This window comes from Macrotis lagotis, chromosome 7 (genome assembly GCF_037893015.1).
Source record: "Macrotis lagotis isolate mMagLag1 chromosome 7, bilby.v1.9.chrom.fasta, whole genome shotgun sequence".
Lineage (NCBI taxonomy): Eukaryota > Metazoa > Chordata > Mammalia > Peramelemorphia > Peramelidae > Macrotis > Macrotis lagotis.
In genome coordinates this window covers 63,535,980-63,563,230 of record NC_133664.1, presented here as the reverse complement: position 1 = coordinate 63,563,230, position 27,251 = coordinate 63,535,980, and the positions used below count along the sequence as shown (strand labels likewise).

The window sequence follows — 27,251 nt, the reverse complement described above, 5'->3', positions numbered from 1 at the left end:
TTTCTCTGGCCCTGTGATCACAGTAAGGGTCTTCCTGGGCTTAGCTAGAGTATAGTCCTCAATGGTCCCTTGAGCTTTCTGATTTCACTTAAAGGTTGAGTCTGTTCCTATGATTATCTGTTGCCCCAGCTCCACTCTTTGTTTGCATTGGGTTCTACAATGTAGGGCTCCCAGGCATATCTGTACACAGGTCCTAGCCTGGCTAGCCTCAGGTACTACTCCTTGCTAGCTATATGATCATGCTGTCCTGGCTTGTCTTTTTGCAGCACACTTCACATGGTTACACACCCATTAGAATTTCCATTCCTCATTATGGGATCATGAAATTGGAGCTAAAAGTTATGACCTTGGAATTCATAGATTACAAACTGTCTTTCCCTATCTTAGAGATGGGAAAGCAAGTCAGAGGAGAAAAATGACTTGAACCGGCTCACCCAGTAAGAGACAGACCTATCTTGTGAACCCAAGTCCTTTGATTCTAAAACTGGTATTCTTCCAATGTAGCATCATCATTCCATCTTCTTGATGGTAACAAAAAAGGTGATTATTTCTTAGTTGTTCCACCAAGAGGAGAATGAGACTGATTCTTTTTAGTTGCTCATACTCAGAAATGCCCCCAAAATCTCTTTCCTTCTTTGAACAAGGTGGGGAAGGGAACATTTTCACATATTCCATCCATGTTTTCTGAGGAGCCACACAAAATCATCCTCCTTTCCTTTACCTCATTTCTTTTCCTTCTTTCTCAATTACTTTGCCTTCTCTGCTGTGCCTACAATGTGCAGCTGTATAGGAACATTTCTAAGAAGTGAAAGCCCAACTATAAGAGGCAGAATACATGTAGCATATTCTTAGGCATCTACTGATTTAAAATTAAAACTATTTTTTCTGAACTTTACCATTTATTTGCTGCTACTAGAACTACAGACTCCAGGCACTGCTGTCTCACCTGCTAAAGCAATGGAAGAAACTCTGGACCATGATATATATATACTAAGGAGTAGGGGACTAAATACCATTGGATTCTTAGACCTTTTCCATCAAATAGCAACTGAACTGTCCAATATGAGACACCTCTCAATTAGGGCATGAGCTATAGAGGAGATATAGACTGCCTTATATTTTTTTCTTTGTAGTTCCAGCATGTGACACAATATCTTAAAAATAATTTTTCTTTCAATTATTCATTCATTCAAAATCAGATTCTGGAGTTTTTTTTAAGGATAGGAGTTGAACCTATTTGAAATTGGGAAAGGAGTTTAGAGGCAGTCAGTAAGAAATGATGGTAGTGATTAATACACATACTTGTATTATTCTGCTATGATTGCAATATTTTAGGAGAGTGAGAGAGGGGGAAAAAAAGAATACCTCACAGCTTTGCAATAACTTCTGAAGAAAAAGATTCTAGACAAACCAGGTCACAAGGAGTCAGACATTTTCAAACATAAATTTCCTGGTGTTGGAATTTAGATTTTAGAGCCTTAGGCATTTTTATTAAGTGGGAGCTGCTAGGGAATCTGAATGTGGATTTCCCTAATGTGGGAGTATTTCCTAGAAGATACCTGATATAGAGATCTTTTAATGTTGTCCTATTCAAGTTCCCCCTCAAAAGAAACCCAATTCTGAGAGTGGTTGCTGTCTTTAATTGGGAGTCAGTAAGTAAATAGCCCTGTGTGTATGGTGGGGGGAGGGAGGGAGGACAGAGCAAGCAGTAAAACTCCCGGATGTTTGCACTGTCCAAGTGCCTATTCTGCAAGAGGTCTAAAGTATAGTTCAGTGATTGAAGGTTCAAATAATCCTTTTACTAAAATCTTATCCCAGAACTATGAGCACTTCTCAAAGTGATTAAAAATCAGGGCAGGAAAGTAAGAACAATGGTCTGGCAGGAGAATAAAAAGTAGCAAAGAGGTTCCCAGGGATCTGGAAGCCTCTCCCCAAAGTCTTAAATTTGAAGGAAAAAAATACCCACCTGTTTTTTTTTTCTCTTCTTGCCCAAAGGGCCTACATCTGGGTCTCAGGTCAGTAAACCTGGGGGGCAAAGATAACTCAAATTGCCCCAGTTCTGTACCACAACCACTTTCTTCCCCACCCCTCCCCTAATCCTCCAGTGCAGGCGGCTGGGGTGGGAGTGTGGAAGGATTAACTCACCATTCCTCAGCTACACAATGAAACTCAGATAGTTGGTTGATTGCCTGAGATTTCTCTTCAAGGAATTCCAACAGGCCACTGATTGGCTAGATTGTGATGCAAACTAAGCGTGAGGGTAGGCTAGGGGACGGGTAGGAAAGAAAAGGTGTCTGGGGAGGAAGGGAAAGCAGCACAACTGGTCTCTTCTTTGGGATAAGGAATTAGGGCAGAAGAATGATCCAACTGGAAGCTCTAGATTAGTTCTTACCCCTTGCTTCCTCATTCAGTTCTGGGATTTAGAACATCCTGAACCAACTGAGACACCCCATGAACACCTCTATTTACCTCAGTGATGACAAGAAGAAAAAAAGATAACCCTTGCATCAAATCCCAAGGTACTACAGCTTCAGAGCAAACAGTAAATACATTCTCATCATTTTATTTTCCTTCCACCTTGTCTAGGTCAAAATGAAGAAAAAAATATAAACAAACAAAAAATCCAATTAAAACTCTTCACTTCTAGGCTTCCTCATCTTTATCTGAGTAATGGATGGATTTTGATGAATAATTTACTGATAGATGATTTTTCTCCCCTTTAGAAGGAATTTCTCTCCATTGAAGACCTTACATGGAACAGCTGAGTGGTGTGGGGGTGGGGTGGGGCAGGGTTTGGAGACAGTTCTGGGTTCAGATCCTCTCTGCCAAATCACTTCATATCTTAAGGTCTCAGACTCCACATCAGTCAAATAAGGTAGTTGTACTAGAATGTCACTTCCAACTCTAAATCTCTAAATGAAAACAAAAGCAATACCTAGCACTAGCATCTATATAAAACTCTCAAAAATTGGCAATGTACTTTACTTATATTGTCTCATTTGAGGCTTACAACAATACTTTCAGGTAGGTTCTATTATCCCCATTTTACAGATGAGGAAACTGAGGTAGGGAGAAGTTAAGTACCCAAGTCTTCATAGTTACTAAGTGTCTTACCTGAGCCTCAGGTCTATGATCCTAATATCCTGTGACTATCTGGTTTCCTTAAACCAAATGGAAATGTTGGTATAATAGACCTCCATTACATTCAATTACTCTCCAAGAGCCCTAGTACCATTTTGTTGTTGTTCTTTTGCTGTTACAGTGCTGTCAAACTCTTCCTGATACCATTTAGAATTGTCTTGGTAAAGATACTAGAGTGGTTTGTTATTTCCTACCCTATCTTATTTTATATATGAGGAAACTGAGGCAAATAGGGATAAGTGACTTGTCCAGGGTCACACAGTAAGTATGGGAGCCTGGATCTCAACTCAGGTCTTCATGATTCCAAGGCCTGGTGCTCCTAACGCTTGTGCTATCTAGCTACTCCCTGGAACCATGAAAGTGTACTAGGAGAATTTTGATATGGTGCTTCCACATCTCTAGTACCCACTTCTTTCTTACTATAAGCACAAAATATAAAAATAAGGAAAAGTTATAGGTATTTAGCTGAGAGAAGATAAGATCATATAATTTCATAAGCCAGGCAGTTCCTGCCCTAACTTCATAATTTTTAAGTTGATTGGATTCCCTTGGCCCAAATGCACATTCCAAGATTAATAGAAAATTCCCCTCTGCTCAAGTCATTCCCCTTTAATTTTTAGATCATTTCCTACCTGTCCCCATCCACTCCCATCATGCCATACTTGCTAAAGGACACTAACCGTTACATGAAACTCAACAAATAAGGATATAGGATGTAATACTGTTGTCTGGTTCAAAATCACCGAAGATGATCTTTAAGCTTTTGCAACATGCATGGCTTCAGTCTTCCGGCAGATCATCTGCCTTCATCAGAGAATAGAATAAACTTGAACAAACTTCAGACTGGCAGAGTCCCTATGTAGAGAAGGGCTAGAAGGGCTTGGGACCTTGCTACTGCCTAGTTCAGCACCGTGATGACCTGATAGATAAAAGCCTGGTTATTTGCTTCTAAGGAAAGAGGCAAAAGAAAAACCAATGGACTTTTCTCCCAAGTGTCTAAAAGGATTACACATTAGATAAGAAGGAACACTTAAACCTTAACACTGAATCTTGGGGTTAAATGATCTTCCCAGTTCCTACCTCTAACTTCAGCCAATTCCTGATTGTTGTTCCCCATGAATGAAGTTTCATCCTACTTTTCCTTCTAATTCCAACTATATGTATACATATAGATATTTTGTTTGATGTCAGTTTTATGCCAAGAAATGATATTTTATTTCGATTACATTAAATTACAAAGTTTTTGCAAAAATTAAACCAATGCAACCAAGATTTGAAGAAATACAGAAAACTGAGAAAACTGGGAAACAACTTTTAAAGTTAGCATTTCATGTCTAAAATATATAGAGAACTGAGTAAAATTTAAAGAATACAAGTCATTCCCCACTTGATAAATATTCAAAAGATATGAACACAAAGTTTTCAAAAGAAGAAATTAACGTATCTAGAGTCAGAAAAATCAGAAAAACTTTGAAGTACCACTTCCCACCCATAAGATTGGCTAAAATAGGGAACCATGCATTGTTGGTGAAGCTGTGTACTGATTCAACCATTCTGGAGAACAATTTGGAATTATGATCAAAGAGCAATAAAATGATGCATACCCTTTGATCCAGTAACACCACCACTAGGTCTGTATTCCAAAGAGATCATAAAAAATGGGAAAAGACACACACACACACACACACACACACACACACACACACACACACACAGACATATATAGTATTTATAGTAGCTCTTTTTGTAGAGACAAAGAATTGGAAATTGAGATGGTATCCATTAATTAAGGAATGGATAAACAAATTGTAATAAATGAATATGATGGACAATTCCATCTACATCCAGAAGAAAAAACTATGGAGTCTGAATGCAGACCAAAACATACTATTTTCACTTTTTAAATCTTGTTTTACTTTTTTTTTCCTTCATTTTCCCCTTTCTTATTCTTCTTTTACAACATGTTAAATACAACTACAAACATACATATGTATATATATACATATATATAAAACATATATCTGTCATGGAGAGGGGAGGAAAGAAGAAGGGTAGAAAAATGTGGAGCTCAAAATCTTACAAAAAAGATGAATTCTGAAAACTATCTTTGTATGTAATTGAAAAAAATGAATAAAATAACATTAAAAAAGAAACAAAGCTCTAAATTATTATTGACTAGAGAAATGTAATTAAAAACAATTCTGAAGTACCACCACACACCTATAAGATTGGTCAATTTGACAAAATAGGAAAATTATCAATGTTGGAGAGAATGGGGGAAAGCTGGGATACTAATATACTATTGGTAGAGTTGTGAACTGATCCAACCATTCTGGAGAGCAATTTGGAATTATACCCAAAGAACTATAAAACTGTGCATACCCTTTGATCCAACAATGCCACTACTAGGGCTGGATCCAAAGAGATCATAGAAAGGGAAAAAGACCCACATATACAAAAATATTTATAGCAGCTCTTTTTTGTAGTGGAAAAGAATTGAAAATTGAGGGGATCCCCATCAATTGAGGATTGACTGAACAAATTGTGGTATATGAATGTGATGGAATACTATTCTTCTGTAAGAAATCATAAAGGCTTACATGAACTGAGTTTGGGTGAAGTAAGCAGAATCAGGACAACATTGTACACAGGCACAGCAACATTGAGTGATGACCAGCTATGATAGACTTAACTCTTCTCAGCAGTATATGATCAAACTTCTTTCATAACTTGACCAATGTGGAAATATGTTTAACATAATTATTCATGTACAATCTATATCAGATTACTCTCTATCCAAGGGGAGGGAGAGAGAAGCAAGGGAGGAAGAAAAATGTGGAAGTCAAAATATTATAAAGAATAAATATTGAAACTCTCTTTATATGTATTTGGGGAAAAGAAAAAGGGAAAAAGAAATATATCTTTAAGTCCAAATCCTTTGAACTGAATTGTGGGTCCACTTCTTTTTATTCATCAAGATTTTTTCTTGAGCTGAATTTTATTACAATAATTAGTCTTCACTTCCTTTGATTCAATCTCAAAAATCCTATGAACCACCTTTCCTTGGATTTCTGCAATCTCTTTTTCTTATGAATTTCCAAACTAGGCAAGATTACCCATTATATCCATCTGTGATGAAGCTATTCATCCATCTCTCTTAATCACTGAAAAACTGATTAATCTCTAAATCTATCTATCAAGGTTTGGTAAATTTAGGATTTACAGTTAGGATAAATTTTATGGGGTCTGTCAGCTTAAAATGGGAAGAATTCACATATGTATTTCAATATAATTGTTTTCTTTTGTAATCCTACATACTTTCTTTTTATTTTGTATGAGAAAGATCTAGAAGGTTCACTGTATTGTCAAAAGGGTTCATGACAGAAAAGAGATTAAGAACCCTGCTCCAGGTTCTTATTCTTTCTGATTTTTAATTGTGCAATGATGATGATAATGATGATGATGATGACAAAGTGGATATGAAACATATTCTGTTTTTTAATTGGTAGCAACTCAGATTAAAGACTCAGAGAAGATGAAATTAAGAATTAAATTAAAATTACATTTCAGAATAAAGTGAATATTTTAATTATCCAAGTTTAATAGCATCCTTCATTAACATGGATTGTCAAATGTTAGTTGGTAATAGGTGGCAGGGGTGCAATTGAAGGAGATCATATTCATAAATGTGTAAAAACTAAAGTAATCAAAGGATTTATTTTAAAATAAAAATTTTGTAAAACCTGTCTATAGGGGCAGCTAGGTGGTGCAGTGGATAGAGCACTGGCCCTGGAGTCAGGAGGACCTGAATTCAAATCTACCTCAGACACTCAATAATTACCTAGCTGTGTGGCCTTGGGCAAGCCACTTAACCCCATTGCCTTACAAAAACCTAAAAAACAAAAACAAAAAAAAAAAACCCTGTCTATACATATTTAACGTAAGTGTCTGATTGGCAAAATTCCTAGCCATAAAAAACACTGCATAGATCTTTCTGGTTAAGGAAAAAAATCAATACTAATCACCAGTTATCTGCTCACCGTCTCTATCCTTCCCATCCTATGCACAGCAGTCTAGTTTCTTAATTTCCTCTTCCTATATTTGTAGGCCAGACTGATAAAATTCTCTGTTTTATTTGAGTTCCATCAAGGTACCATATCTCTCACACCTCCAAAACTGCTGCTGTCTGTCTGCTCTAAAGTAATTGTAACCAGTCAAGAAACAATAGCATCCTAAGTCACAGTTGGGTGATATCAGTATGGCTGTTGGAATATTGGGGGAGGGGGACGGGGAATCAGGTCGATGAGAACAATGAAGAGCAAGGTAAGAAAAACAAGACAGTCAAATATATGTAGCAAAAAACATATCAACTTCCTAAGAGATGGGGAGTCACATATCCTAAGCCCATCAACCAGACCTCCTCCAAACCTTCACTACAAAATTCATATCCTGTAAAATACAATTAAGGGTGGGTGATGGCACATCCATGTAAGTCCTAATGCTATTTCCAATGTTTTCTCTCTGACTTCCCATGTCACCACTCCTATTATCTTCATAGAAAAAATTAAAGGATGGGGGCAGTTGGGTGACACAGAGAATAGAGCACTGCCCTGGAGTCAGGAGATCCTGAGTTTAAATTCATCCTCAGACATTTAATATTTACTTAGCTATGTGACCTTGGTCAAGTCACTTAACTCCATTGCCTTTCCAAAAAAAAAAAAAGGAAAATTCAAAGATAAAGGTGGTTGAATGAGGCCAAAAAGGAAGGTCAACACTCATTCCTCTTTATATCTTCTTATTCACTTTGTACCCTCTTCCCTTTTTCTGGCACATCAAGCAATAAGATCATGTCCTCCAGAAGAAATGACCAGGTATACCATGGTTTGGACTTATAAGGGTCCTCAGCAACTAACTGGTCTAAAATATACCCCCCCCAAAGAATTCCCTCTTCAAAATATCCAGCAGGTAGTCATTTACCCTCATCTTGAAGACCCTCTAGAATGGGGAACTCACTGTTTCCCAATATAGTCCATGGATAGTAATATCTAGAAAGTTTTTTTCCTTATATTTGGCCTGAATTTGTCTACTTGAAACTTTCACCTTTTACTCCTCATGTTTTGCTCCAGGATCAAGAAAAACAAATTTTATATATCTCTAAGTGACAGCCTTTCAAATCCTTGAAGACAACTATCATGCTTTATGCCTCCCTCGCCCATATCTTCTATTCTTTGAGCTAAATATACCCAAATTCTCATCTAGTATGGACTCTTCCCAAACCTGGATTCTTTTCTCTAGGTAATCTATTCCTTTCTTTTTACTCCAATGTTCTCCAAATAAAAGTCACTTTATTTCATACCAGATAAAGAATGTTCTAGAAACTGTACTAGAGGTTTGGAGATATCAAAATAAAAATAAAAGTGTCAATTTCTCCAAATAAATGGATTCCATCAACACCTTGGTAGAGCCACTGTCATGTTTCTTACCTGATCTCTCAGCCTTTCTTGGTGACCCATGATGGCTGTAGCATGGTGAGGGTATTTCTGTTTCAAATGTTCCAGGAAAGCTTCTCTCTTCCTGTCCATCTCAGATGTTTGCATTCCCAGTATCTCTTTGGAACTACGGGGCCCACCTACAGTATGTCTCCTTGGGATATTTCGGGACGACTTGGAAACAGAGAGACGAGTGTTTCCATTAGCAAGGCGGTCCTTGCTTCGGAGACATCCTGCATCTTCAGATGATGTCACATGCAGATTGCTTTTCCCCTGATCTGAAAAGTGAAAGAATACAAATCCTCTTAAAAATCTCTTCTTAACAATTTCATTTGAGGCTCTATGAGACTGATAAACCCCAAAACTTCACTCTATGGCATTTTAGTGACTAAGAAGGGTTGAAAACATGTGCTTTTCTTTTTTCTTTGCATAAGTGAGGGACAGAATCCCGTATACCTTGTCAAACTTGTTTGATTTTGTGGAATTACTTTTGTCTACTTTCTTTTTAAAAATCCATTTTCAAACTAGAGCTTGATGGGAGGTGGACAAGGTATTTGAAAATTAAAGTGATGTGAAAACAATTCAATAACTTTAAAAAAAGCAATGTAGGAGACTTCCTGGGTGAAGCCAAGAACAGTATTTTGAAACTAGGAAGCTCCTGTAGATTTACCCAAAGACTAGCCTCTAAACATACCCTAAAGGGACAGAAAACACACACAAAAACTCAGAATGAAACAAGTTTTCAACTCAAGATATTATGAAGGAACTTCAGAAAACATCTATTTCATATGATTTAAAGAGGAGTATAACCTAATTTAGGTGGGAAAGCTGGGAAGCAAAAGGGAGGCTTTTTAAACACATTGCAAGACAGGTCCCAACCCCAGCAAGAAGCCAAAGTTTGAGCTGGAACACTGGTGCAGCATTAGGTGACAATGATATCAGCAACAAATCTCGAGCCCCTGAGACTCCAGATGGAAAGTCAGAGACCAGATCCCTGGCCCTCAGAACAAAAAGTCTGATCCCCATGCTGTAGGAGCAGAGTTCAACTATCAAAATGAGCAAAAAGAAAAAAAAATCTGCTAACCCTAGAAACATTGTATTCTTACTGGGATGATAAAAATGCCAGCTCAGAAGGGGAAATTTGTGACAAAATGACTTTATGTGAAGTCTCAAAGGTCTTTTGAATTGGTCTCAAATCCAAAAAGACCTTTTGGAAAAGAGAAAAAAGGATTTTAAAAACTAAAGAAGAGAAGAAGAAAAATTGAGAAAAGAAATAAGATTCATGCAAGACAATTATGAAAAATTAACTGAATAAAAGAATACTTTTAAAAGTATGATTGGCCAAATAGATAAAGAAAATAACTTCTTTAGGAAAAAGAAAATAACATCTTTAAAAGTAAAATTGACAGGGGCGGCTAGGTGGTATAGTGGATAAAGCACCTGCTCTGGAGTCAGGAGTACCTGGGTTCAAATCTGGTCTCAGACACTTAATAATTACCTAGCTGTGTGGCCTTGGGCAAGCCACTTAACCCTGTTTTCCTTACCAAAAAAACCTAAAAAAACAATTGACCAATTGGAAAAGGAAAGAAAATTATCAAACAATAAAACTAAACAACTGGGAAAGGAAAACAACTCATCTAAAAGTAACATTCACCAACTGGAAAAGGATACACAAATGTTAACTGAAGAAAATAAAACCCTAAAAGCTAGAATTGGACAAATGGAAATGAATAATTCTATGAGACACTAAGATTCCATCAAACAGAACCAAAAGACTGAAAAAATAGGAAGAAAATATAAAGTTAGGAAAAACAACTGGCCTGGAAAATTGATCCAAGTGAAATAATTTACAAACTGAAGCCCACAATAAGAAAAAGAGAACCTGGACAATATCTTTCAGGAAATTATCATGGAAAACTTCCCTAAAATCCTAGAACACAATGATAAAATAGTCCTTGAAAGAATCCATCAATTGTCCTCAGAAACAGATTCCAAAATAAAAACTCCAAGGAATATTGTAGCCAAATTTCAGAAATATCATCTAAAGAAGAAAATACTGCAAGCAGCCAAAAAAAGAAGCAATTTAAATACCAGAGAACCAGTCAGGATTACCCAGGACTTATCAGCTTCAATATTAAAAGATCAGAGGACCTGAAATATGATAGCCTGGATGGCAAAGGAACTTGGATTATAACCAAGCTTCAACTACCCAGCAAAATTCAGCATATTCTTTCAGGGAAAAAAGATGGATTTTCAAAAAAATAGAGGACTTTCTAACTTACTTGATAAAAAGATCAAAGCTGAATAAATATATAAAATCAGGAGCTATTTTGCCCAACTGTATGCTAAGAAATGTGGCAATAGAAGGGAAGTAGATAAATATTTATATAAATATATACTTCCCAGATTAATGGAAAAAGAAATAAAATACTTAACCCCAATTCAAAAATGAAATTGAACAAACTATCAACCAACTCCCTAATTAAAAATCTCCAGGGTCAGATTGATTTACAAGTGAATTCTACCAAATATTTAAAGAACAATTAATTCCAATTCTATATAACTATTTGAAAAAAATATACAAAGAAGTTCTGTCAAATTCTTTTTATGACATCAACATAGTTCTAATAATAATAATGTTTGTCCTTCATTTTTGAAGAAGACCACAACATCAGGGAGATGATGCCATAACAAGCACATGAATTGGATTTGAGTGAGGAGGGGCTGTGATAAGTATCCAGCCTCACTTTCTTCTCTAGTGGAGAAGATATGGATCCAGTGCTCAGATATGAATCAGGATTACTAGAGATGGCAATAACAGCTAAGTGACTTGCCCAAGGCCACACAGCTAGTATGAGTAAAGTATCTGAGGCTGGATTTGAACTCCTGTCCTCCTGACTCCAAGGCCAGTGTATCCACTGTACCACCTAGCTATCCCATATAGTAGTAGTACTGATCTCTAAACATAGTACTGATATCTTTTTTGGTTTTTTTAGGGTTTTTTTAAATTTTATTTTTTAATTCTCATTTTGTACAAATTTTTTTTACATTAATAAAACAAAATATCCCTCCTCCCATGTATATAGACTTGCTTGGATGATAAAGTAAAGGGGAGAGGAAAAAAATTAAATTAAAATTAAAAAAATAATAGTAATAATTGTAGTTATGGCCAGGTGGCAAAGTGGACGAAGCACCAGCCCTGGAGCCATGAGTTTTTTTTAGGTTTTTTGCAAGGCAAAAGGGCTTGAAAAACAGCTAAGTGGCTTGCCCAAGGCCACACAGCTAGGTAATTATTAAGTGTCTGAGACCTGATTTGAACCCAGGTACTCCTGACTCCAAGGCCGGTGCTTTATCCACTACGCCACCTAGCCGCCCTGATATCTAAACCAGAAACAGCCAAAAAAAGAAAAAAGAAAATTATAGACCAGTTTCCCTCATGAATATTTGATGAAATAAATTTTACATAAAATTTTAGCAAAGAGATTATGGCAAGTTATTACTAGGATAATATACTATGGTATAAATAAGATTTATACCAGGTATGCAGGGATGGTTCAATATCAGAAAAACAATCAGCATAATTGACTATATCAGTAGCAAAATTAACAGAAATCATATGATGATCTCAATAGATGATGAAAAAGTCTTTGATAAAATACAGTACCCATTCCTATTAAAAATACTAGGGAGTGTAGGAATAAATGGAATTTTTCTTGAAATGATAAGCAGTGTTTTTGTAAAATTATTAACAAGCATTATATGTAATGAACATAAACAGGAAACATTTCCAATTATTCAATATTGTATTAGAAATGTTAGCCTTACAATACCACTACTGGGTCTATACCCTGATGAAGACATTATGAAAAAGGGTAAAAACATCACTTGCACAAAAATATTTATAGCAGCCCTGTTTGTGGTGGCAAAGAATTGGTAATTAAGTGAAAGTGAATGTCCTTCAACTGGGGAAATGGCTTAGCAAACTGTGGTACATATATATATATATATATATGTATGTCATGGAACACTATTGTTCTATTAGAAACCAGGAGGAATGGGAATTCAGAGAAACTTGGAAGGAGTTACATGAACTGATGCTAAGTGAGATGAGCAGAAACAGAAGAACACTGCATATCCTAACAGCAACATGGGGATGATGATCAACCTTGATGGACTTGCTCATTCCATCAGTGCAACAATCAGGTACAATTTTGGGGTTCCTGCAATGGAGAATACCATTTGTATTCAGAAAAAGAATTGTGGAGTTTGAACAAAGACCAAAGACTATTATCTTTAATTAAAAAAAAAACTGTTCTCTTATTATGTAATTTTGCTATTTTTTATACTTAATTTTTTTCCCTTAAGGATATGATTTCTCTCTCATCACATGCAACTTAGATCAATGTACACCATGGAACTAATGTAAAGACTAACAGACTGCCTTCTGTCCGGGGTTGGTGGGGGGAGCAAGATTAGGGGGAAAATTGTAAAACTCAAAATAAATAAAATCTTTCTTTATAAAAAGAAATGTTAGCTTTAGCAATTAGAAAAGAAAAAGAAATTGAAATCATTAGAATAGGCAATGAGGAAAGAAAACTCTCACTCCTTGCAGATAATATATGGTATACTTAGAGAACCTTGGAAAATCAACTAAAAAGCTACTTGAAACAATTAATAACTTTAGCAAAGTAGGATAGAAATAAACCCATATAAATCATCAGTCTTTCTATATATTACTCACAAAGCCCAATAGCAAAAGATAGAAAGAGAAATTTCACTTAAAGTAACTGTAGACAATATAAAATACTTGGGAATCTACTTGCCAAGACCAACCCAGAAACTATATGAAGGCAATTACAAAACACTTCTCACACAAATAAAGTCAGATCTAAACAATTGAAAGACTGTCAATTGCTCATAATAGATCGTGTAATATAATAAAAATGACATATGTACCTAAATTAAATTACATATTCAGTGCCATCCAATCAAATTAGCAAAAATTATTTTACAAGGCTAGGAAAAGTAACAATTCATCTGGAGGAACAAAGGCCAAGAATATGAAGTAAGTTAATGAAAAAAATGCAAAAAAAGGTGGCTTGGCCCTACCAAATCTAAAACTATATTATAAAGTAGAAGTCATCAAAACTGTTACAAAAAATAGAGAAGTGGATCAGTGGAATGTATTAGGTACAAAAGAAACAGTTTCTGGAATAAGAACTCACAATTTGACAAAACCTGCTGGGAAAATGGAAAACAGTACAACAAAAACTAGATATATACCAACATCTCATATCCTATATCAAGGTAAGGTAGAAATGAGTATAAGATTTAGACAAAAAGGATAATATCATAAACCAATTTTGAGAACAAGTCTATCAGATTTTTGGAATGGAGTTTATGACCAAACAAGAGATAACTGCAAAATAAATAATTTTAATTGCATTAAATTAAATTAAATTTAGCATTAAATTAAAATTGTTTTACACAAACAAAATCAATGCAACCAAGATTGGAAGGAATGCAGAAGGCTGGGAAACAATTTTCACAGCTAGCATATCTGATAAAGGACTCATCTAAAATATAGAGAGATCTGAAACAAATTCATAAGAATTTCAATCTCCAATTATAAATGGTCAATGAATATGAATAGCATTTTTAGAGGAAGAAACTAAAACTACCTACAGTCATGTAAAAAATCTCTAAATCATTACTGATTAGAAAAATGCAAATTAAAACAATTCTAAGATACCACCTCACACCTTTAAGATTGACTAAACTGACAAAAAAAATGGAAAATGATCAATGTTGGAGAGAATATGGTAAAACTGGGACACTAATAATGTACTGTTGGTGGAGCTGTGAACTGATCCAGCAATTTTGAAGAGCAATTTGAAACTATGGCCCAAGGGCAATAAAACAGAGCATACACTTTGATCCAGTAATACCGATATTGGTCTATATCCCAAAGAGATTATACAAAGAGGGGAAAGACCCATATGAACAAAAATATTTATAACAGCTCTTTTGGATTGAAAATTGAGGGCATGGCTGAAAAAGTTGCAGTATATGAATGCTATGGAATACTATTGTTCTCTTAATTATGAGCAGCTGGACTTTAGAGGGGTATGGAAAGAACTGCATGAACTCATGCTGAGTGAAGTGAGCGGAACTAGAACATTGTACACATTAAATACAACACTGTGAGATGAACAACTATGATGGATGCAGATCCTCTCAGAAGTTCGGTGATCAAGGACAATCCTGAGAGACATGTTATGAAAAATGCCATCTATATCCAGAGGAAAGAACTATGGAGTCTGAATGCAGAGCAAAGCATACTATGTTCACTTCTTAAAATTTCTCTTTATGTTTTTTTTCTTCCTAGTTTTATTTTTTCTTTCATAACATGACCAATATGGAAGGGGGGTTGGTAAGGAGGGTGGTATAAAAATATGGAACTTGAAGGCTTGCAAAAGGAAATATGTTTAAAACTACCTTAGCTCATAATTGGAAAAAAAACACAAGCTAAGATTTTATTTCTTTTGAAAATGATAAAGGAAAAAGAAAACAAAATCTAGTAAAAATATTCAAAAACGACACATGAGAAACATCTAAATTGACCTGAAGGTCCTAGTATTCCTGATGTTTTTCCCCTTGGGAATTATTTAAAAACCACTCCACCCAAATGGCAGTCTATATCACCCCAAAGATCTTTCTTATAGTTTCACCTGGATTTTTGATTGAACATTTCATGCTGACAACAAAATTGTTTATGAGGTTTTCATAATCAGGTGTTGAATCCTAAAACATTTGATTCATTGACAGGGTCAAAAAATAATGACTGTCATGCATAGAAGCAGGAGTCTTACTGGACCATGATCTACTGGGAAAATTCTATTTTGTCATTATTAGCTTAAACAAAGCAAAAATGAGAACACCATTAGAGATAATGATTATAGGGATGTAGGAAAAAAATAAAACATTTGGACAAAATTCAACTGAACTGAATGCTGCAAGAAAATAGCAAAGGAGATAGATATAGATAGATAGATAGATAGATAGATAGATAGATAGATAGATAGATAGATGTATTAGAATGAAAAAGCTATAAGAGTCATTCTAGAAAAGTGGAAAGAATGTTGCCTCTGAAGTGAGAGGACCTGGGTTACACAGCTTTAAGTTAAATGTCTGAGGCTAGATTTGAACTCAAGTTTTCCTGATTCTAGGTCCAATGCTCTGTCACTGAGCTACCTAGTTCCCTCAACAGAGCAGGATACTCTACTTTTGGAAAGAATCAGCTAAGGTGGGAAAAAACAGTTGTTCACTCTAAGACAGATACAATGAACTATGGACTCAAAATAGCTGAGAAATGAGCAGTTTGTACATATTGTTGCTCAGTGGTGTCTGACTCTTTATGACCCCATTTGGGATTATTTTAGTGGAGATACTGGAGTGGTTTACCATATCCTTCTTCAGTTCATATGACAGATAAGGAAACTGAGGCAAATAGGGTTAAATGACTTGCCCAGGGTCAAAGAGCTAATAAGTGTTTGAGGTCATATTTGAACTCAGGTCTTTCTGACTCCAATCCCCCCCCGTGATCATTCTATTGTGTGACCTAGTAGGTTCTTAAAATTAAGCATCTACTGAATACAGGCAACTCTTCTGGCATTGTGCAGGTTAAAGGGCAGAATATAAAGTTAATTTGTTTTATTTTTAGAACAGATTTGTGATTTCATAGGCACTGGGAACTACAATTGAGCAAATTCTTCAGTTTAGAGGTGCATACAGGACACCCCCTTTGCCCCCAGAATATGTAAGAGGTAACCTTTCTCCCTCCGAGGATGCTCTCTGTCTAATACTGCTTCTGACAGATAACTTTTACGCACATAATACTAAGTACATTATTCATTCATTCCAAACTAAGGTCCCATGTGAGGTTGAGCAGGAATATTTTTTTCTGCTCTTAAGGATCAAGAAAAGCTTCTTGAAAGGGATGGCATTGAAATGAACTGATTATTTTAGTAAATTGCAAAAAAAAGGTTTAGCAACATTGAGATAATTAAAATATAATAAAACTCTAGTGGGCATAATATTCTCTTTCTTCGATAATTAAAAAAATGCTTTACAGACTCTGGCAGGGTAGAACTGCATGAATGAATATTATTTATTGCTTTGCCATATTAGAGCAACTTTTTTTTATATACCACATGAAATACATCGTGATGGCCCTTTAAAGTCTCCAGACTTTACATATATTTTTTCATTTGATCCTCAAAACAACAACCATTCGATAGATGAGAAAACTGAAATTAAAAATTTTGTTTGTCCATTTTTTTTTTTTTTAGGTTTTTGCAAGGCAAACAGGGTTAAGTGGCTTGCCCAAGGCCACACAGCTAAGTAATTATTAAGTGTCTGAGATCAGATTTGAACCCAGGTACTCCTGACTCCAGGGCTGGTGCTTTATCCACTACGCCACCTAGCTGCCCTGCTTGTCCATTTTCAAAGGAGATTATGACATTAGGAAGGTGACATAATGTTATGACAAGCACATGAATTGGATTTGAGTGAGTGGGGCTGTACTAAGACACCAACCTCACTTTCTCCCCTGGAGCCATTGGGTCCAGTGTCCAGAGAAAATTCAGAATGATTAGAAATGGTCCTGGAGGATAGGCGGAGTTAAGTGATTTGCCTAGGTCACACAACTACTAAGGGTCTAAGAGCCTCAGGTCCTCCTGACTCCAGGGTGCTCCTCTATCCACTGAGCCACTTAGCAGGGTAAAGTGCTTCACAAATAATATCTCATTCGATCCTCTCAACAACTCAGGTAGGTAGAGGCTATTGTTTTTTCTACTTTAAGTTTTTAGTTCTACTTTAAGATCGACTAGCCCAGGGTCACACAGCCATTCATTATCTCAATGTATATTTGAACTCAGACCTTCCTGATTTTTTACTGCCCATACAACATTGGAAATTGCTTTTTAAAAATTAAACATTGAAAATAAAATTAAAATATAATAAATCATTAACATCAATGTGTTTCCTTGACATCTATCTCTCTCATGAAAGAAGAGAATAGGAAAGTTAATTCTGGAGACCTCTGACCAGGGTGGAACTGCATGGCAGGGTGGAACTGCATCAAATAAGGGTTGCAGATGACATGAAACAACAGGCCTGAAGGAAATCTCATCAGATCTATTACTGTTTCCTTAGCTTTGCCTAGAAAAGTCAGCCTAGAAGAAAAGACCTGAGGATAGATACTCCTCAATTACCCAGGAAAATATATTTGAATTTCAAAATGGTTTTTCCTGAGCCAACTTAACAATTCAAAGATGTAAGCCCTAGATAGACACTCACTTGATCCTTTCAATTCCTTTTACTTCCAGCCTTGAATAGCCTAAGGAAGCAGGTAGAACCAAATGATTGAAAACTTTTAGTAGCTGCAGTGGACATATTTGAGGGGGAAGGAGAAATCTTAGAACTATTAGTTTAAATGAAATTTGTAGATCAAAGATAGATTTTGCTTATTTAAGGCATTCCTTTCCATTAGCAAGTAATCAAGAGATGGTTATCCTTTCCCTGCAGGTAGCAAACTTGTGCTCTCTGGTCTAACTGGCAAAGGTAGGCATGGTGGGGGGTGGGGGTGGAATAAACTAGGGAAGACTGTATAAATAGACATATTGTCATGGGAGCTGGGTTCAAATCTAGATCCTTGGGAAAGAAAGTCAATCTCTCTGGCACTCAGTTTCCTCATCTGTAAAATAAAGGTATAATATTAGATGGTCTCTAAATTGCCTGCCAGGGCTAAATATGTACTCTCCAGAGTGTCTCTGGCAAATTACTTAACCCCTCAGTAGTCTCCTTAAGCATAAAATAAGAACATTGGGTTAAATGATTTGGCAGGTCCTTTCTTTGATATGTTTCTTTCCCAATGGAATATAAAGCTATCTGAAGGTAGGGACCTTTTTGTTTTCTTTTTCTTTATAGCCCCTGTTAGTACAGTACTAGGGCAGAATCTGCAAATTATAAATCTGTTAAATGACTGATTGTTGCACTGTCATACCATGGCTGCCCTAATGGATGGAGTGTTCACTTAGAAGTCATGAAGAGAAGGGTTGAAATCTTGTTTCTGTAGCTCCATAGCTATGTGATCTTAGGCAAGCCTTTGAATTTCTATGTTCCCTTCATTCCTTTGACAATCATAATACTAATACTAAAAACAGCAACAACACTAACAATGGCTGGCATCAACACAGGTTAACTTTTACAAAACACTTCTATATCTAATATAATCTGATAGTCATAACAGCCCTAGAAGTGTTGTTCATTCATGTCCCATTCTCCGTGACCCCATTTGAGGTTTTCTTGACCTCAAGGTACTGGAGTAGTTTGTCATTTCCTTCTCCAGATCATTTAACTGATGAGGAAACTGAGGCAAACAGAGTTAAGTGACTTGCCCAGGGTCACACAGCTACTGACAGATTTGGACTCAAGAAGATGAATTTTCCTTATTCTAGGCCCTACACTCAATCCACTGTGCCACCTAGCTGCCCCATCCCCCCTTTATTGATCAGAAAATGGAAGTTGGGAAAAGTTAAGTCACACAATTAGGAAGCCAGGATCTTCAGAACTCCAAGTTTACCATTCTGTCTACTGCTCCAACCAGCAACTAAGTACCAATTATGTGCAAGAAACAGTGCAAGATTTTAGAGATGCAAAAATGAAATTGTTCTGGCACTTATATTCTAGTGGGGAAGTGGAATACAACATACACAGTTACATAAAAACAAACCTATACAAAGCACATATGCAGATAACTCCCTAGGAGTTATTCACTAAGTCATAGACAGTTGAGTTCTGTTGGTTAAATGGCATTCCCATGCCTGAAGTTCCCCATGCTGATGAAATACATTTTAAAATGTTTATTTATTATGAACTTAACAACCAGGAACATTTCCAATCACCAATTCTTCAAGTACTTAAGCTTTCCTCCATATATTTACAAGAGTTATTTATTTATTCCCCTGAAATGAAGACAGAACAAGAAAAGTAATCACTGAGCGTAAATATATTTTATCTCAGAGAAACTGGAAAAGGAGGAGGAAAGATTCTTCACCTTCCTTATAAAATACTCTCATTTTTCCTTCCAGGTGGCCTGTCCTTGGTCTTTAAAACTCATAGGAAATGTTACTTCTACTGTCTTCTTTTGAATTCTCCTTGTTTATGGATCTTCTGAGAATATACTCATTCATTCACATTATCAGATTTAAAGAAACTGAAAAGAAAAAAACACAAGCTCACTACTGTGTGATGGTCATAGAAAGATGGCTGTCCTATAACTCAGGAAATATTGAATTTCCCACTTGTGCCATATCTTTCCTTTGTTTCAAGGTACCTCACCTCTCATGTGCCTGCCTGGCATCAGACACCTGTTCTACCCAGAAAAAAACCAATGCTTCATTCCATAGAAAACTCTTTGAACACACATCCCAGTAATTTGAAACTCTTGCTCCAAGAAGCTAAGTTCAGCAATGAGCCTTGCCAAAGGAAAAGTCTCTCATGCCTGAGGGGAGAATGACATTTACAACTTCAGTTACTTGGGCATAAATGTAGTCTTTCACTAAAGTCTTTCAGAAATAACCAGAGATGGAAACAAAAAAGGAGAAGAGAGTGGGTGGAGGACCTGGGAGAATCCAGTTCAAGGACCTCCCAGGCTCATTGTTTCATAAATCATAATAGTTCTATTGAATAATGATTATAGCCTGGGGCCCCAGAGTAAAGACCTCCCTCTACCACAGGCTGAAAATGGAACCAAAATATTCCCAAGGAGCAGGCAGATATTTTTCCTTTGTCCCACTTCTCCAGTAACTTTTATTATTAACATTTATACATAGATGTCTTCTGAGATTCTGCAAATCTAAGTCAAACCAAATAGGGAGATCATCATAGTGTGAAAGTATTATTCAAAATAGCTTCTCCTTCTGGCTCCCTTCTCTCAATTCCTCTGGACAACTCTCTCCATGGATGGAAGAGGATGGGACACCTATAGAAATATATTTCTTAAGCTTCCAAAAGGCAAAGATAGTCAAAAAACATTTATTAAATGATGGTCCAGAATGGTGTGCCCTCTCTACGAGGAAAGCAGAATTGAAAAAGCTCAAAAGAAATGGGAGATGTGCAAATTCAGAGAATCTACCCCAAAAGATCATATGGACTATCCTATGTGACTGACTTGTAGCAGAACATTCCAAGTTTGCCACAGTTGGACGCACTGTACCTTGACTCTAACACAGTGAAGTCATTTTGGTCCTCTTCGAGAATGAAGGACAACAACCAACCAATCAACTTTTAGAATAATAGCACTATACTAAGATCTAATGATAAAAACAAAGAAAAAAACAATTCCCATTCTCAAGGACTTCATAATCTAATGAGGGTGCCCCCACATAAATGACTAAAATCAATAAATATGTTTCAAGCAGGATAAATTGGAGATCAACAAAGTGAAGGCACAAGCAACAAATGGGATGAAGACAGGTTTCTTTAGAAGGTAGAATTTTAGTTTAGATTTGAAGGTAGCTAAGGAGGCAAAGAGAATTCCTGCCATGGGGAAGAACCAACAAAAGTAAAGAGATGAGAGATGGAGTATCTTTACAAGGAATATTAAAGCCAGTGTCACTAGCAGATTATGTGAAGGGGAGTAACACATAAGATTGCAAAGATAGAAGAAGTCCCATTTATTCAGGTCTTGAGTTTCAAAGGGTTTCTCCAAGGAGATTTGAAAAGCAGTATGATGTACTAGAAAGATTACCAAATTTATAATCGCATTGTTGATTTCTAGAAGGAAATTTAGAAGTCATAAAGTCCAACTTCTTCCCCACCAGTATACCCCAATTTTACAAATGAGAAAACTTGAATTTCATAGAATTTAGTGATTTATCTAGAGTCACAGTTTGTGGATCTCTGTGGTGGATTCAAAATCAGTACTTTGCACATAGTATATGGCATGCTATCTCCATATCTTCAGTTAGAAGATTTGAGTTCAAATTTTGACTCTTTTTGCTCATTTACCTTGGGCAACTTAGTTCAGCTTCCTAGGCATCAGTTTTCTCTGTAAAATAAGAACTAGATAGTATTTAAAGTGCCTTCCTCTAGTTTAATGGAAAAGAATAGAAAACAATGATAATGGTTAAAAGGTATGTAGTATGTTAAGATTTATAAAGCACCTTACATGTGTCACTTCATTTCAATATTATAATCCTGTAAAGTAGCTTCAATTATCATTCCCAATTTACAGATGGGGAAACTGAAGCTGAGAAGGCTCAGGGTCATATAGTTAATAACCTGGTTAGATTCAGTGTTCTATCCATTGCTCCACCAAGTTGCCTCAAACCAGGCAGAGAATTACAATTATCCTTTCCACATCATGACTTTCTCCACTGCAGTTCTGATATATTGTAAGGTTGGCATAAGAAATTCAGTGGGAATTTGGGGTGAATTTTGTGGAAGCTGCAGATGACATGTAAAGGTCAGCAGATGACACAGAGTCTATAACCAAACACTTAACTCCAATTTTACAGTTAGGTACTGTATATACCCTAAAAAAGAAAAAGAAAAAATTCAGATTTCTTTTCTGGTATGAAGGAAAGGACCAAAAATTTTATGTACAATTTCTATATTGGAGTGGGGGTGGGTAGGTGGAGATAACAGTATAACATTTTGCTGAGAGATGTGAGCCAATTCCATTCAGTAGATTACTACCTTTCTATGGGAATATAAACTCCTTGAGAATGGGAACCATTTTGTTTTTGTCTTTGAATTTCAAACTTTTAGCACAGGTTTTGTACACAGCAGGATATAATAAATGTCTTGAGACATCAGGTTATATAGGACCAATTCTTCAAATAGGTGATTTCATAGTGTGGATGACTACTCCATGAGATAACTGAAAAGACATTCACTTGAGAGTCAAGTAATCAGAGGACCAGTCTAGCCTTGTCCCTAACCTTCATTATCTCCTGCAGCAATTCTCTGGATTAGTCTGAATAGCCTCATGGGAAAAGAGGGTCTGAATGGATGGTCTCTCAATTAATTTCCACCCTTCACATTCTATCTTACCATTCACCAGCCATCTCTTCAACAATTATGACACAGCATTTGTGAGTTGTTGTAACTCCAAATATTTATTATCCCTGATAGTGATTTAAAACAGAGCAGGTACCACTTTACATTGGTAAAAGGCATTTCCTTATCAGGATGATTCTTACAACAATGAAATCAATAGTCATAGGTCCCATCCTTAGCCCACCAACTGTAAAACAAGGGGGTTCTTAACCTTTTTGTTAATGTGCTAGACCTCTTTGCCTGTCTGCTGGAGCCTATGAATAGATCCCTTGTCAGCATAAAGTGTCTAAAAGCACAAAAAAAGATTCATAGAATGACAAAGGAAAACAAAGGTTGGTGAAACCAAAGATGCCATGTTCTCCCATTTGAGTTCACAGCTCCCCTGAAATCTGTGCTTATACCTAGGTTAAGAACTCTTGTTTTAATGTAATAAATAGCTCAGGCTCACCAACATGGATGTTCTGGTGATAGACACAGGATCTAACCCTAGTCTCTCAAACCCTCACCATGCTCTATTTATGCCTAAACTTTGGTCACCTTCACACAACAAAAGTAAATCATATTAATGTCTCACCTGAAGACTAACAAATTACTGTGCCCAAACTATGAGATAGAAAGTACAAGTTTTATTTTTTCTCTCTTTCTCTGTCTGTCTCAGTCTCTATCTCTCTGTTTCTGTCTGTCTGTCTATCTATCTATCATCTATCTATCTATCTATCTATCTATCTATCTATCTATCTATCTATCTATCTATCTATCTAGTGAGGAAAGTGAGATTCAGAGAAAATAATACCTTATCCAAAGATGCACAGTTAGCATGGTGGTGGCAGAATTTGTATCTAGATCTCCTGACTTTAGCTCTAGTGTTCTTTCCATTTTGCCAGTGCTAAGAACATTGCCTTATTTATGCATCAGCAGCTACACCCCAGGCTTTTATTGGCTGTTGGCCAGAGATAGGTGAGTATCATATTTTAAGGGGAATATCCAGGCATCTGTGTTTGTCTTGACTCATAGCTAACTGATTTTGGACTTTTTTTTTGATCGTGCCAAGATGCAAGCATTAGGATTGACCATATTGAGCCTAATAGAGAATACTTATTCTGTGAGTTGAGTAGTAGATTTGGAGTACAAAAGATCTGGATTCTTTCTGATCTTGTCTTCTTAGTTGGCTGTCTAAGTATGAATAAGCTACTTCATTCCCTCTAAACCTCTCGTTCCTCATCTAGGAAATGAGGAAAATAATGCATATAGTCCTTAGCTCTTTTATCTTATATGATATATGTATATATAAATCACATATTTAAAGTATAAGATAATGTATAACATATAAAGCAAATGCTTTGAAAACTTTAAAGGATAAAAGTCAGGTGACACTTATAAGTCATCCTCAAAGCTTACAACTCCTTTATGTAGCAATTCATATATAGGCCAGACCATGTCTTCTGAACAAAAATTATGTTAAGTAATGTGTGCTTGAGCCTAAAATCTTGGAAAGAGCATTGAGAGCCATTTTGAGGAACTATGTGAAGAGATTTCCTTCATTACATTTAAATAAACAATGTAGATGATATATGAAAGAAGTCTTAGAAATCATCTAGACAACACCTCTCATTTATTTTTTTCCCCACTGGAATGAGATAGGCAATATTAAGACTTGATAAAATAGTGACAAGAAGGTACTACACTTAATTTGCACCCACAGATACAATCCACTTGAACTCATATCCTTCAATCCCCAAAATAGTCATGCAGTTCAGTTGTTCAGTTGTGTCCATCTCTTTGTAACCCTATGAATGCCAGGACCTTTTATTCTCCACTATCTCCAGAAGGCTATCCCAAGCTCATGTTCATTGTTTCCATGACACTATTCATCCATCTCAACTTCTGTGTCTCTATTTTGCTGCTATTATTTTGGTTACCATTTTGTTTTTTATCATTGGGTAATCTTCACTGTTGAGTTATTCCTTTTGCCTAAGAACAATCTGGCAGGCAGCTGCCTTGCATTGTCAATAGAGTACCTAACCTGGAGTCATGAAGAATAATCTTGAGTTCAAATCTGACGGCAGATACTTAAACTATATAACTCTGGACAAGTCACTTAACCCTACTGGCCTCAGATTTCGAATCTATAGAATGAATTGAAGAAAGAAATGGCAAACTATTTTAGTATTCTTGCCAAGAAAACCCCAAATGGGATCATAAAAAGTTGTAAACAACTGAATGATAACAGACTTCACAAACTTTCATTTTGTTATTAGTTTTAGAAAAGAGAATTTCACAAGAATTTATCTCTCCTTCCCATCACCCTCCTATTTCATCTGTAAAAATTAGAAAAAGAAAACTTTCATAGCACACAAGTATAGTTCAACAAAAAAAATGACCTTGCATTGGCCAAGTCCAAAACCAAATGTTTCATTTTGCCTTTTAATGGTATCACCTGTCTATTACAGGAGATTTCATCTGAAGTCTTCAGGAGACTCAGGAAAACCTTCTCTTTTAAACATATGGAAATAGAAAAATATACCCAGAAAAGTATAGAATTTTTACTAGAGTGGTTATGACTGTTTAATGACTGAGCTGGGATGATAATCTAAGTCTCTGGATTCCAGGATTGGTATGCTTACTTTTATTTTATCACATCATACAATCTTCAGCCTCTAGCAAATAAAAAAAATTCTGCAGGTAAAAGAATGGGATTCTGACATCTCTAGGCCTTTCCCTTACCTCTTACCCTAAGGGCATAGAAACCTCCAAGGGTGTAGGTTTTATAGTGAAAGAAGCCTGGATGGTTTGATAATTTTTTCAATCTGGCCTCTGGGGGTTCCCCCAGCCCATATTCCTGTTAGCTCCCAGAGCTAGGGGAATGGAAATAGAGATCAACCATCTTGGAGTGGTCCATCATACATTCATTACCAGTCTGGCCATCTCCCGGTCCTACCCTCCAAAGGTCTTCTATGTTAATCAAATGTAAATGGAATTGGGGGAGTTGGAAAGGATAGAATTTCTTGACCTGCTGGATATATTTTAGAACAACAATGCTAAAAAGTGGTGTCCCAGAGCACCTGCAAGTCCCAAACAACCCTAAGGGGCTCAGAAGGGACTGTGGACTTTAAACATGGAGTGGGAAGGTTCCTTTGCAGCCCACCTACAAAGTCAGTAGGAATCCTTACAGTTGATAGATTCACTTTGCCCACGGCACAATGACCAGATATTGCTAAATTCTCAGGTGTTTCCAGATGGTTAGCCATCTTCCTAATTGTACTTGCCAGCCAGACTGGCTCCAGTAACATAGACTCATACTCCTGGGGCTGCAGTTCTTCAGCTGAAGGGGAAAATGTAACCAGTCCACTCCCCAAATTCTCTATAATCTGCCTCCCTTCTGCCCCCCCCCCCCCCAATTTGGAATGTCCTATCTAGAAATTTCAGTGTCTAGGGCTTCTTTCCATACCCCTTTTCTCAGACCATACTTTAGACTTTGGGAATAATCATTTGCAGGCATCTTTGAGGTATAGACCAGACTCTAGACTAGGTGGACCACTTCCATCTCTGCCAGGCCTAATACCTACAAATCTAAGATGCAGACCTCCATAGTTTCCCAAGCCTAAATCCTTTGCATTTTACCCTGGGGTTTTCCCCTCCATTCTAATTACATTTTCTTCTGTGGGGGTTTAGTTTTGCATTTCCCTGGTAGATGAGTCATTGATGATTTCCCCTTTTACATACCAGATGAAAACATACCTTTTCCCAAGGGGATAATCCCGACCCCCACACTGATTGCTATGCCATAGAACACATATTTCTGTTGTTAAATGGCCTCTGAATGAACTTCAGGAGGAGGTGGGGCTCAGACTTCTGCGTTTTCAGAGCAAGGCATCTACCCAAAACTCAGGAAGCCTAGAGATATCAGACAGCAAAACCCTACTTGAAGCGGCCATTCATTCCAAGCCCTATTTTAAAATGGTCTTGGAAATTTAAACTTCTGGAAATTCCCGGGGAGTGGGTGGGAAAAATCAGGTCCCCTCCGGTCGGGGATTTGGGAAGTCTGGCTTCCCAGTCTTACCTTACCCTAAACTACCCACGCCCCCTCCAACTCTGCCTGGCTATAGATTTCTTATAGTTCCATCCAGGCATAGAAAAAGACAACTTCATTGGAGCAAAAGCTCCCCAACCAACCTGGGATGCAAAGCCAAAACAAACAAACTAAAACAAATAAAAAACAAACGAACAAAAAAAACCCCAACCATGCTGCTCAAATTGTTTGACTTCCTCCAAAAGAAACAGGAGCTGCAGCAGCGGGGCCAGCAAGTAGCGGCGGCAGCTCCAAACCAACTCCTGAACTTTCATGTAAAATAAACTCGCCGGGTAAAATCTGCAACTCAACCTGGCGGCTACCCCTTGAATGGACCCTCGGCGGTCTCGCGGGGAGCTTCATTCACATAAAGGGCTTTCTTAGAGCTAGGGAGCCCAAATGCCGCCTCCAAACTCCGGCTCACC

General features: G+C 36.8%; 1 protein-coding gene across 12 annotated transcripts in view; it reads right to left on the bottom strand.

Moving 5' to 3' along the window:
* KIAA1217 (KIAA1217 ortholog) overlaps positions 1 to 27,251 on the bottom strand; it is a 564,114-nt gene that overhangs the window by 373,025 nt on the left and 163,838 nt on the right. For 11 of the 12 annotated variants that reach the window (XM_074192996.1, XM_074192997.1, XM_074192998.1 and 8 more), the window contains exon 2: positions 8,625 to 8,908. In XM_074192996.1, the coding sequence (XP_074049097.1) occupies positions 8,625 to 8,908 (284 nt within the window). Of the gene's footprint in view, positions 1 to 8,624; positions 8,909 to 27,251 lie in introns of those variants that run through there. The other variant, XM_074193006.1, reaches the window with a different exon arrangement.